Source organism: Cupressus sempervirens, chromosome 5 (assembly GCF_028749045.1).
Source record: "Cupressus sempervirens isolate cs-2001-9-10 chromosome 5, ASM2874904v1, whole genome shotgun sequence".
Taxonomy (NCBI): domain Eukaryota; kingdom Viridiplantae; phylum Streptophyta; class Pinopsida; order Cupressales; family Cupressaceae; genus Cupressus; species Cupressus sempervirens.
In genome coordinates, this window is record NC_143122.1 from 513,415,329 (window position 1) to 513,429,610 (window position 14,282).

The 14,282-nt window shown below is 36.1% G+C and overlaps 1 protein-coding gene across 2 annotated transcripts in view; it reads right to left on the bottom strand.

The window, feature by feature from the left end:
* Positions 1-14,282, bottom strand: part of LOC149556961 (putative ATP-dependent DNA helicase CHR12) — a 235,337-nt gene that overhangs the window by 83,196 nt on the left and 137,859 nt on the right. For both annotated transcript variants that reach the window (XM_089831603.1, XM_089831604.1), the window contains exon 9: positions 10,677-10,936. In XM_089831603.1, coding sequence (XP_089687729.1) covers positions 10,677-10,936 — 260 coding nt within the window. The remainder of the gene's footprint in view (positions 1-10,676; positions 10,937-14,282) is intronic.

A 14,282-nucleotide genomic window follows, 5' to 3' on the forward strand; every position in this document is an offset into this window, starting at 1 on the left:
ACCAACTATTCAAACTGTCTACTTTTAGCTAAGCTATTTTTAGCTTGCACTACTTTTCGCTCACTACTTTTTTTAAGGAAATACACACATGCTGAGAAATCCATTTTTTGCACATAATGTCCCTTACTAGGTTATGCCTGTTTTAACCCAAATTTAACATCTATATCCTAAAGCTAAATGGATAAGGATATAATGATTTAGTCTAAGACATCCAAAGTTCTGAAAATTATTCATTCATCTTATTAGATGTCATGTCCCCCTTTTAGTGACATGTTATTTTTCAGTGAATTTGCCTATCATGGACTCTCGTAGGCAGATGATTTGGGTGAGAGAGTCATTCTGATGATTATTTGGGGATTGGATGGTCTATTTTGCTCTTGGAAAGATGGGATTTATCATTTTTATTTTTTTTATGTGTTATGCGGGACCAAAATATTATAATTTTGAGTTGAGTTGCACTTTTTATTTTATAAAGTTACTTTTTATTAGAGTGCATTACAAAGGGATTTCATAAGAATATTTTATGGATACTTCTAGAAGTTCTTAGTAGCTTCTTAGAAAAGTGAATAAATAGGGTGCTTGGCCTCTCATTTGGACATCCTATAACTTGAGTTTACACTACTTTTCTTTTTAAGCATTTGTGGCGCCATCTTGGTTTGCAGATTGTCATTTGATCATTAGGAACGGAGTCTCCTAAGGATTTGCATAACTGAGGAGGTGAAATATCCTTTGAAGGGTTGCACTTTGGAAGTGGTATTCAGCTACTTCAAGTTGGGCTTATTTGGACATTTCCAGAAGGGTTCGATTTTCAGCCTAGACATACAGTTTTGCTCATATCTCACTGTTGGCTGGGAGTTTGATTTTTATTTTCTGTGAGAATTTTCCTTGGAGCCTGGCGAATTTTTCCATAGCATTTTCGGCACTTTTTAGCCCAGCATTTATTTTTGTCAGGTGTTGTACCAGTCCGTCATGTACGGTTGTACCTGCAGGCTGTACAATCAGCAAGTTTGAGAGCAGGCTGGAATTGCATTTTCATCATTTCGTCTTCAGCATTCAATCTCCAGCATTTGCTCAATCCAAGTTCTTTCATTTCAGTTTGTAGTTGCAAGAAATTCTCGGTTGTATTAAGCCAATGAGGGTTTGTTTGTAATGTGCCATATTGTAATGCTTTGAGTTGAAAATCGCATATCATATGTAAAAGCATTTGGTTATCATTGAATAAATATATTGGCACTATTTTACATCAGCTATTTGAGTAGATTTGTTGCACAACAATTTCCTTTATTCAGCATTTTACTTTCAGCAGTGTATTTAGTTTGCATGTCAAGTGTTTGATGAAATTTCACAGTTTAGTATTAGTGGTTATTAGTGGCCTATTGGCTACGGCCATTATATTAGATTAAGTTATTGGTATATATTATTAACATCCATGCCAACCTTACTACTACTTCAACTGAATGAATGAAGGATTAGGTATGTAACCAAGAAAGCCTAGAGACCAATTACACTAGGCTCCCTTGATGTTTACAAATCCAAGCTGTATCCTATCTTGGAACTTGCGCTGAAGGCTTTTGGGATGCTGACCACTACCCTCTTTGGGAAAAATACTATTGATTGGATTTAGACTAGCCCCTCCTTGGAAATATTATAGCCCCTTTCTTCTCAACAGAAATAATAATAAGATTGAATATGCTTTTATGCATATCTCTGAGTAATCATTTATATTCCTTATTCATCTCTTCCTTATGAAGAGTCTCCAACATATTATTATGTAATCTATATTTCCTTCTTAAAATCCAGTCATATGCCCTTCATATATGACTCAGATATATAAGACATGTCATTCTGATTACTAAAATTAAATATATATTTACCATATAAATTTCACTATATATTTTATTAATTATAGCCATATGTATTCATACCAACTCAATTAATAGAAATATAGTCTAAACACTCTTAATATGGGTTCCAACCATTTCTGTCAATTCCCACAACCCACCATGTATTGATAAGTGTCCTGTTTGATTTATATTCTAAAGCTCCTATGTCCTTCCAAGTTTCCTATTTGATGCCTTAAATATTTTGCAATTGAGAGGATTGGTTGTGTTCTAAAGGAGATATCTCATTTCTATCAATAAACATCTCCATTCATAATAGTTGTTTATTCGTATCACTTACAAACTATTCTTAAATGTTGTATTCTTTGTTCTTAACTATCCGATAAGTCTCCTCTTATGATCCCTTGAGTTACTGCTTCGAATTCAAACATTGAGAAGTTCCAACTTGAATGATCAAGTCTGGGCTTGCACTCTCCAATGTTCAACAAAATGGATCGCTAATGATGACTTGTATTGATCCTTGATGATTCGCACTAGATAGTAATTACAGTAACTACAATGTCCCCTTTTCAGACATTAGAATATTGGACATCTTCATATAATATTAAAATTGACTTTGAGAGCATGGCTTCAAATTATAAAAGGTCAATTTAATATTTTAAAGTGGGCCAAAAATTACAAGGAGAGATAAGACAAAAGGCCAGGAAGGGAGTTGAAGAGTCACGTCTTTGGGGATAAAAAGGAGAGAGACACTTTCATTTGATATGCTTGATTTATGATTTTGATTTCAGTTCTCTCTTGCAAGAGTTATTCAGAAAGCTTCAGCTTTCAACCAATGTGAGGACATAGCCCCTCGTGCCGGTAGGCAGTGGACACAAACCCATTGTTTGTAGAGGCGTCACATCAGGTGTCTCACGTGTGCTTACAGGGTCTTCTCTTAGTGTTCCAATCTGACTATAAAATTGTGTTTAAGATTGGATTTTGAATGTTGGTTATTGTATTGTTGTTGTATAATGCTATAACATGTTTTAAGGGATTTTATGAGAATTTATTGGTTTTTATACTGCTGGTTTGTAACGAAATTTCATATGTTTGAGCTCTGAATATTATATTCAAGAAGAAACCGGATAAATATCTATTGGAGGATATTTCCTACAATTTATATTACTGGTTTATTTATAATGCAACTTCATACATTTATGATCTGAATGTTAACTTGAGAAAGGAATCAAGTCAATATCCGTTTGGGATATTTTAGTTGTATCAGAGCTAAAAATCCTGCCATCCTATGGGGTTTATTCAGAAACAAGTTTTCAGAAAAAGTTTATATCAGGATCTTTTATCAAAGACAAATTCATAGAAGTTCAAAATTATCTCTGTATTGGTTGTTGATAACTATATCGATTTGGTATTCATATTCAGAAAATTATGGTACAAATATATTTGCATCCATTTTAGAACAATTGTCTTGACTCATTCGAGTTGCACAATTTAATGGTCACATGGTATTATTTGAAAATATATAAGGAGCTTTGAAATGTTGAGATTCTCAGTCTAGCGCATAGTATTTTTAAATGTGAGTTGAATTGTCCTAACACCTTCATTTAGTAAGACATTTCAGTATTACAAATATTTCTTTGTGTCAAGGACAGCTGGGAAAAAGAAACCGAGTTGTTTGTCACGATTCACATGCACCCTGAGACCTCCATCGGCATTGGCCGCTAAGAAAACAATTGTGCGTGAATCATAGAGATGGGAATTTAAAATGACAACCATTGTCATGCATATGGAACATGCAAGAGTTCACCATGGTCATCATATGGAAGCCTAAGAATTAATGTTGATTCAAACATGCCAATTGGGTGATGGCAGTAGAATACCCATCCAAACTTATGTGCTAACCGTAAATGTAAGTGTAGATGCTCATCGGTATCAGAATCATAGAGGGAGTTGGAACAACAAAGGGAGTTGGAATGACAAATAATAATGCTTGTTGTCGTCTATATATCCAGGTTGGGTCGTCGATGTTGTTGGCATAAGCTGAAAACATGCAAAATTGGTCAAGCAAACAAATAGTCTCACAAGCCGTCGACTGAGGTGCATGCCCCTGAATATCAAAGGGAAACCACGAACAAGTTTGAGCAAGATGCAGCGTTATCGTGAGAAGCCCAGGGTGAGAGTTACAAAGCATTTGCCATTGCTAATATTACAGTTAGATTTTGACAAGATAGTTCTTGGTTAAAGACATTACACGAGTTGTGCAGATTCAAGGAAGCAATGTCAGTGTTGTGAGGGAAGGAATATAACAAAGGAGTCATTTCTGGTGTAGACAAGGGGAGTTAAAATTCCCCAACTTGAAAACGCTACAAACAGGAGTTAGTAGAATTTGTAACAGACGAGGAGAAGACAAAGACGCTTCATCTTCATTCGATAATTAATGGGAATCATCATCAGGAAAATAAAAACGTGAGTTCCTCCTTCATGAGAATACATAGAGCCATCATTTTTTTGGAACGAAGTCTCGCCAAATAAATTAGCAAGGAAGAATATGCGTAGAAGAATTCAAAGAGTGGTGCTTAAAATGTTAATCGAGCCTTAGAGGAAAGAAGACACAGGTGGAGGCAATATAGAAGAAATTTCATTACAAGTGGAAACTGTTAAGAGGCATTTTTCTCTGACCTTATATACCTGGACACCATATTGCAGGCACTTTCCAATGGAAGCTCGTATTGTGGAATTCGTATTTAAGCTACGCACAGTCTCTATAATTATTAACCGCAGACTTTAACATAATTTGAAAAATATTTTTGAGCGAATAAAGTTAGAAAACAAACTACGGGTCCAAAAGACGTTAGCGCACAAGATTTTATATTAAATTGCCCCAATATATTTTACAAATATTGTTCTCCAAGACTTTGGAATATTATTTAATTTGTGAAAGTTTAATGAAGAGAATCAGAAGTTCATGACAACACAGAAGTGGTATTCACCAACTGTGCTAATTTCCAGGACTGAGAGACATCTCCAGAATATCCAAGAAATTAGAATATGACAGTAATTGTTGTTGGGTAATAGCAGGAACTACAAACAGGTGGGCATGGACAGTATCCATCAGGCTCGCGGGAAGAGAAGGACTGCAAGTGTTGAACTGCCATGATTCAGTGATATACATATTATCTCCCTTGAGTTATACATCTATGAATGGATGCTCGGATGCTATAATTGTGCTTGGAGCTGTTCGAAAGGTTGTACGAGTGGAGCATTGTGAAAGAGTAAATGTGATAGTTCCTACAATATAGGTTTTCATCTCAAATTGTCGTGAATGCATTTTCTTCTTAGGTGAATAAACGATCGGTCATTTCAGGCAATAATCAATAACTGGGAGTTGAACTGTATACTTTCACGGCCTCTCTGTTAGGAAGGAAGAAGAGTTGTGGGGGCATTAGTACTGTGGTGTGGGTTCTTCAAGACTGCGATTGGGTGAATGTGGCGGAACAATTAGTAACTGAGTGTCGTAGAATCAATGCAAGCACTCCAAATAGCAAACATGGAGACGAATGGAATAGCAAGTATAGGATTGGTTGGGCCAAGGAAGTCGAGCAAATTTGGGAGAACAAGTCATCGATAGTCTTATGAAGTCATCACCAACCAACATGCTTGAAGCTACCAGAAATAGCTAGCATCGTTAAGAACACCATGCCGTATGGAAGCACACATAATGCTACTGTGGGAGCCCATGAATAGGTCTTGAATACTTGGCATTATTGAGGAAGGACAAGCGAGGATCCCATTTGTAATGTAATGGTGGAAAATATTGACAAAGTGCTAGAGAGGGATGGCAAGTCATAATTTCTTGTTGATAAACAACAAACATACAAGGGACTCATTCAACGTCACCGTCTTGACTGGAGTTCTATCATACAATAGGTGCTCACATCTAGGTCACGTCTACTAAGAGCGAGGAGTTGCAGAGTAGTAGAGAATTCCATTCAATGTTAATCGGAGTAACTTAACTCGAACACTCAAGACATTCCTTTGATAAAGCATTCTCCAAAATTCTGCAGCAGCATTGTTAAAGATCTCTGCACATCAGTTTTCCACATTTTGAAGGAGCATCCATCTTGATCATTTGAGAAAATACGAGGCTAGGATAAAATCATGAAAATATTATAAAGCAACAACAATAGTTAGCCCAAAATTTTGAACCTGATATAAGAGCAAAAATACTTGATATTTATAGAGAGTATAAAAAAATTCCTAAACCGAGTTCAAAATGACTTATCGTTCAGTGATTACATGGATTTTCATCTAGAGCAACAAAATAAGACTAATATGGAAAAAAGGAAGCATTTGGAATTGGTTCAGGATCTCCTTATAGAAGACCAGTGCAAAAATGTGTATGAAGAATTTCCAGCAAACCAAAATCATCTAATAGAGGGTCTTGAAAAAGAAGAGGAATCAACTACCATTAATTTAAAGCCTTCTCGTGATCATGTAGAAGATATTACACAGGGTGCAAGTTTCTACGTTGGTGATTTAGAGGTTAGCTTTGACAAGCAGGTTGATGAAGTCGGTTGCACATGAGGTAATAGCAAGTTGGGGTCCTTATATGATGAGCCTTTATATACAAATGATAACATAGCAACACTTTGGTCCTTGTATACAAATCAAGAGAACAGGGGAAAAAAGGCCTATGATTTTGAGATGTGTGATGAACCATATAACTCTTATGCCCATGACATGAATTCTGAGGAACAATCCAAGATGACATTGCAAGACGATGAACCGCTTCAACATGACAACAATGAAATGCATACCTTAAAGTACCAGCTGAAGGTTAGTTAAGACATGGTTGTGGCATCTTTGGTACGTTATGACAGCACTCACAAAATGGTTGAGGATCTCTACAAGAAGGCTCAAAGGGAACTGGAAGGAGATTGGCTTGTTGCTGATTTGCAGGTAGTCAAAACAGCTCTTGAAACTATGAAATCAGATTATTTGTATTTGCTTTCCCACAAGGATTATATTCTTAAGGTTGCTGGAATATATGTTGATCAGTTGAATAAAGAAAGGAATGAGATTATGGAGCTCAACAGGGAGCTTAAGTATGCTCATGAGGCATTGGATGATACTAAGGTTTCTCTTCAAGAAGAAGAAGATCAAGTTAGGATTACAAATCATTTTCAGAAATATGAGGGTAAAGAGAGGCAAGAGTTTTTCCAAGAAGTAATTGAAGAACTTGATAGCATTCAATAGACTTATGACTTGGACAGCTGTCCTAAAAGACCAAGTATCAAATTTTAAGATCACATTCAGCTTATAGACAACCCCATGTTTGAAGTGTATGCTGATTGGATTTCCAATAATCCTCTTTTTCAGATAAACAAGGGCACTCCTTTTGATTGTCATGAACAGGATGATCCATACTTGAGGATTTTGGATCCAATTATAGTTCCTAGCGGTGAAACCTAGTCATAGGATGGGAGTAGTGAATTGACTACTGTCGCTTGTCATTTGATCAATCCAAATGTGGTTCCCGATTTCAACCCACACAGTAGTTGGATGGATTTTCTACATCAACCATTAGATAGATCTTGGTGGAGAGTTGGTGAGAATTATGTTTCAACCAGAAGGAATGGGTTTTCAACTTCATTCTTATTAATAGTACCTATGTACCTAGAGGTTTTCCATATTGATGATGACAGTATGGTATTTGATGCACCCATGGTGTTATTTTCAGCTTTTGAGCAGCTTGTTTCTTATATCATCTATTTAGGTCGGGTCCTCAATATCTACTAGGTTATACATAGCTCATTGATACATTTCTACCTCACCATATCAGCTGGTTATGACAACAAGGTTTGGGATACAAGTATTGACTATATGTATCTATGGCTTGTTGAGGATTTTGTTGTAATTCTACTCAGTTTAAGATTGGATGTGATGATAATCAGAGTGGTACAACCTACAAATGCAGCGATATTTCATAGATTAACATGGGATTCAGGGATCTAATTAATGGATGGGTTGCAGTTTGACGCCTTGCTTCGCAATGTGGCAAGATTTGTTTTCAGTTTGGGCTATAGAGCTACCTGCAAATCTATATGGGATCCTAAAACTAATTGCTTGAGGACAAGCCATCTTAAGGAGGGAGGATTTGTAATGTCCCGTTTTGGGACATTAGAACATTTAAGGACATCATATAATATTAAAATTGACTTTGAGGGCGTGGATTCAAATTATAAAAGGTCAATTTAATATTATGAAGTGGACCAAAAATGACAAGGAGAGATAAGACGAAAGGCCAGGAAGGGAGTCAAAGAGTCATGGCTTTGGGGATGAAAAGGAGAGACTTTCATTTGATATGCTTGATTTATGATTCAGATTTCAGTTCTCTCTTGCAAGAATTATTCAAAAAGCTTCAGTTTTCAACCAGTGTGAGGACGTAGCCCCTCATGCCGGTAGTCAGTGGACGCAAACCCATTGTCTGTAAAGGTGTCACATCAAGTGTCTCGTGTGTGCTTACAAGTTCTTCTCTTAGTGTTCCAATCTGACTATAAAACTGTGTTTAGGATTGGATTTTCAATGGTGTTTATTGTATTGCTGTTGTATAATGCAATAACATGTTTTAAGGGATTTTATGAAAGTTTACTAGTTTTTATACTGCTGGTTTGTAACGAAGTTTTATATGTTTGAGCTCTGAATATTATATTCAAGAAGAAATCGGATAAATATCTATTGGAGGATATTTCCTATGGTTCATATTACTGGTTTATTTATAATGCAACTTCATACATTTATGATCTGAATGTTAACTTGAGAAAGAAATCGGTTCAATATCCGTTTGGGATATTTCAGTAACAATATAATGGAGCTTGATAATATTACTAAAACCCGAGTGAAGAGTCTAAAGGATTCCCGGAGATGAATCATCGATGCAGATGTTGGTTGTATTAATCATTGCTATGTGATAATGGAATCTGACACCTCCATTTATATGCAAACTAGATGTTTGTCTACCGTTAATATTAAATTCAAGTCTAAAATTCATCATCGTTACACAAGGGTGGTTCTGTTCACAATCCCTAGGGCAATAACGCTTTCTGCTCATTATTTAGATTTGTGTTTAATATTGCTGTATGAATGGATTATGATTCATTCAGACACTTGAATATATTTCCTTTGGTAGTCACCTTGGTTGTTAATTTCATGATATTTGTTTGCATAGTCAATTCAATGATATTTAGCATGACTGATATACATTATCGATTCCATTGCAATTTTATCTCTTTATGGACTTCAAAAATTTGAGATTTTTTATTGTCTTGTATTATATTATTTATTTTTATTTTTATTTTTTATTTTTTTTTTAATTAATTATTAATTTCTATTCTAAGAAGGGGACATCAAATTGTGTCTAATTACAGACCAGCTATTTTAGATGAACTTCTTAAAGGGCTATAGTTTTGCATATTGCCTGAGCTGGACTTGTATTTGTGAATGTAATAATCTTGCTTTGCATGCAAGCAATCTACTCCTAGTGCAGGAATGTTACTTTTTAATTACATTTCAGGCAATATTTCTGCATAAACTTATTAGTAACTGTTTTTGGCACTTGCATTACAAACCAATATCTTTCAATAGAACGTTGTATGTGTGTTTTGCTACTTGAATTGTAAATGAAATATTTTTTTGTATATCTTATTGCACTTCTATGTGTTGAGTATGACTTAACAATCATTTGAAGCTTGACACTTTGTATTGCAGCAGCTGCTAAATTGATTGTCATAACTTCAAATGCAATTATCAGGTTTAGCTCACATATAGATCTGCATTCCATTCCCCTCTTCTAATTTGACTATTTCGAATTTAAAAGAATCTTCACCTTACATATATTTGTGCTACTCAGTTTCTACCTTTAGCCAGACACAGAGGGGTGGTTGGTATAGAGGTTACTTCAATCAAAAGACAGAAAAACCTATCACCTTGAACAGAAGAACTGAATTGCCTTGTGCCCTCGCTTGATAACAAAAAACATAGGTTTCAGTTTTAAGTTACTTTGTATTCCACTCCAAAAAAGCATTGTACATATTGTAAATTGCAAGCATATATTGTTCAGGATGGGGTTTTAGGTTAGTTTTTGTTTACAATGAGCTTCACCTTTTGATTTACAGAGCAGTTTTACCACACAGCTATTCTGTTTTGTGTCGCACTGAAAGGTGCAAATTAAAACACTAACAACTTATGGCATATGTCATTTTAAGGTAACTTGAAGTCACGGTGGCTGGAAGTTAACAAAAATCAAAGAACCTTGTATATCAATGTTAGCCAAAAATTGTGTTAGGCTGCTCCAGCTGCTTGAGGGACAATTTCAAGTGTAATGCTGTGAAATTATGATGCTGCAACTATCAGCTAGCAAAAATACATATTTCAATTAAAAAATACGAAACAAATCATTATCTACAAGGCACACATTAAAACTACAGAAAATATTCTAACATCTGCCATTTAAATCCAATGAGCAATATCACCTTCAAATTTGAAGGGATATTAGAAGAAACTGTCTAAAATACATATTTCATTTTATGACATTCAAACAAAATCATTATCCAAAAAGCACACATTAGCAACTACAGAAATTATTCTAACAGCTGTCTTTTAAATGCAATGAGCAATATAACGTTCATATTTTTAAGGGGTGTTAGAATAAACAGGTAACAATTGTCTGCCTAAAGACAAGGCATTTTATTCGCATCGCCTCTAGAGCCCCACTTTGTTTCTTAAATAAAACATTCCAATCCCACTTTAAAAAGGTTTCAAACTGAACAGAACTACCTTGGAGCCCAGGTTGAAAATTCATGGGCCCAATTTGGCAACACGGCCTTCGGTGCAATGATCATATGTGGCCCTGTCACTCCCTTATTCTCTATCAAGTAGGCAATCAGTGCTATTGTCTGGATTGTCTTTCCTAGACCCATTTCATCAGCCAGAATTCCATTCAAATTATTGTTGAATAAAGAAAGCATCCATTGAAGACCCTCTACTTGGTAAGGACGAAGTTCTCCACCTACAAGCATTGCAGGTTGCTCTGTGACCTGCAAGCATTTTTTACATAGGAGAATTACTGTAAGAAATGAAACTCAGCCATATTTTATTACAATTGCTTGCTAAAGGCCACATCCATGAACACAAGTACTGTTGATAAATGCATGAATTCTCATAGTCAGCAACCATCTCAATTGACTTCAGAGATATCAATCACAAACAGTATCAACAAATAATGGTAGGATGCTATTTGCAGCATCATAGTCCAATCAAATCAAGCACTTAAAAGGTGCAACTGCAATAAAATGACAAAGAATTATAAGTAAATATAAACCTAGGAACAAAAAGAGATCTGAGATGATAAAGATTTTTTTTTCTCAATTGAAACGTTGAGCATTCTCTGAGTACTAAGCAAGTCCTCAAACCCTTGAGCCCTCTGAGCCCAAGTCAAAGCTTCCAGATTCTGTCAAATAGTATTGTTCTTGTAGAAACTTTCTATATATGTAATGTTCCCATTCTAAAATAGGAATTAAAAATAATTAATAATAAGAAAATTAATAAATATAAAAATTAATAAAATATAATTACAAGCTAATTAAGTTTAATGAAAAGTCAAGGAGCGTGTAGTGAAGAGTTGTGACTCCCTCAACATGAGATTTCATTTGAATGGGGACAAAGTTGGGGAAAAGAAAATTCAAAAATGAAATATGAAATAATTGAGTTATAATTGGAGCAGAATTCAGGAAAAATCCTGAACTAGAAGTAAAAGCAGCAAATAAGAAGTATTAAGAAATGGAGGACACAACTTTTGGGAAGATCTATTAAGAAGTTGTATAGTGCATGTAAGGGAGAGCAGAAAATTATATCAGACAGACATTTGCAGATCTGCAAAAGAGAAGATAAAAATGGAAGATCGTCAAAGAAAGGTTGGAGGCATAATTGTAAGAACTTATAGCAGAAGTGCATGAAGAGTACATGCAGATATAGAGGAGGAAAATCTGCAGACATCAAAGAATATGTTGATGAGAATCAGGAAGCAAAGTTTATGAAGAATTGAACAAATATAAAAACAAGACATAGTTCGAAGGACGAATAAGGAAGTGACTCCTGCAAAAGGCAGAGGGTCGTGACTCTTTAAAAAGGTCATAGTCATGAAAGGTTGTGACTCTCTTAAAAGGTTGTCACTCTCCCATCACAAAGATATGAATAGGAGAGAGAATGATTTGTTGAAGGGCATGGAATAAGGTATCACATAAAGGTAATCATAGTAAGTTATCTTCTGAGAGACAAGATAGTTCTGATCTGCATAAAGGGAAGCATAGGAATTAGTGAAGCATTCATAGAGGAAGAAAAAGGAAGGGGAAGAGGAGGAGGAAGTAAATTGCAAAGTGGCAGCCAAAATGAAGGGTGGTAATTGCAAAATGGTGAGACCATTGTAAGGGGCAGACATAGTCAAGAGATGTGACTCTTCCTCATATTGAAAGATATAAAGAGGAGAGGGTTTCATTTTAGAGGGGCGTCCAAGAGAGATAAATTTTGGGAATGATGTACTATTGTCAAATGGACACAACGGAAAATGGTGATTCAATTCTAATGAAAGGTGGTGACCCGTCCACCAACAATGTTTATAAGAGAAATCATTCCAAGTATTCAAGGATCATTTATCTATCATCACTCACTAATACATCAAATCAGCACTCACACAATCATCACTGCTGCTTATAATCTGTAATCTTTAGTATGAAAATCTCTATACATGTGTACATGGCATACAGAAAACCATCTGACTGCTCATTACCAAATTATGTGCATAGAGTTAACACTTGCATATGGCTGCTTATATTACTTGACAATACAATGCATGGTTTTTTATATTTATGTACCATAACATAGTAGATCAAAAGTTTATCAACATCTCTTTGCTACAGCTCTCCACATCTTTCATATGAAGCTAACACTCCCTACTTACCATTCAGCTAGGTAGACATTCGTGTGGGTATTCAGCTACGATTCTATAGGAGGAGGGATCGCACAAGGATTACCGCACCCAAATGATATGATATGATGAGAAGCTTCGGTTAAGTACTTGTGGACGTATGCTCGACCATATCACGCTCTGTATGATCAACCATATTAGACAAATTTGAAACGGGGGATAGAGATAAAAGATGAAAGAGAGGCGTCTCAATAACTGAATAGAGAGTTACACATTACACAGGTAGTGTAGATATCAATAGGCAGGATCACATTACATAGGTAGTGCAGATATCAAAGGTTTCTTCTCTCAAGGTAGGGCCGACAACAGCGGCAATCGGTGCAGGGGCAGATTTGGTTTGGTCGGCAGTCATGGCAACCAGTGGGCCCAGCCATCCAGTGCTAAAGGCTTTGTTATTACTAGTGGGTCCATATTTGCAGGCTTCCAGAGGTAGATCCCAGGTACGCCTTTTCCCTTATTCTTACCTCTTACGTTTCAGTGTACACCTGTTTGGGCTTCCTTTATTATTGCTCCTGGCTTTGGTAAATTTACAATGGTAAAACAACATAAAGAATATATATCAAGGCATCAGGGTGTCCTCATGGAAGGAACAAATGAGGAAATCACAAAAACACCTGCAGAGAAGATACTTGTACAAGTATCATTGATTGATCAACCAAAGATAATAGAGACATAGCTAGAACTAGGTGGGTCCACCTTGCAAAACACAGGATCTGTCAGCAACAGGGTGGCAGAGAATCTGATAGTCAAGGCACCTGTAACAGAAAAACAACAAACTAATCTGGGAGAAACTACGAAACACAATGACATCTCTGGTAACAATGGCTTGGTCCTGACATACGGGTATAGTTTAATGCACAACAGCATCATCAAGTGGAATCAAGGGAGTTTCCTCATTCTTCCAAGACCCTCAGCCGAACACACAAGTTCATTCAATCTTGGAGGGACAAATGGTAATTTACCCACAAACACTTTGAGCTTCTCACAAGCCAGTGGACCACCCACAGGAGGAAACTACACCTATGTGAATGCCAAGGAATATAAAAGAATAATTAGGCGAAGAAAGATACAAAAGTTGAAAAATGCAAAAAGAGGGAAGTTAGCAGCTTTACTTCCGAAACCAATTCCACATACCTCAGACGGCTCAAGGGAGGCAGAAATAAATCTGAGGCTGACTGAAATTTCTGAAACAATTAAGCAGTTTGATAATATCAAAGATATTAACGGTAAAGAGAAGACAAATAATTCTCAGGTGATAGACACAGTGGAAGATGGGCTGCCAAATAATTACAGCCCCACAAGGACACCTATGACGTGGTATCCAGACATTTTGTAAACGATTTGGTAGCTATGAAGGAGAGGGTGTGGGCGCTTGAAGAGAGGAGCCATATAGAAAGTAT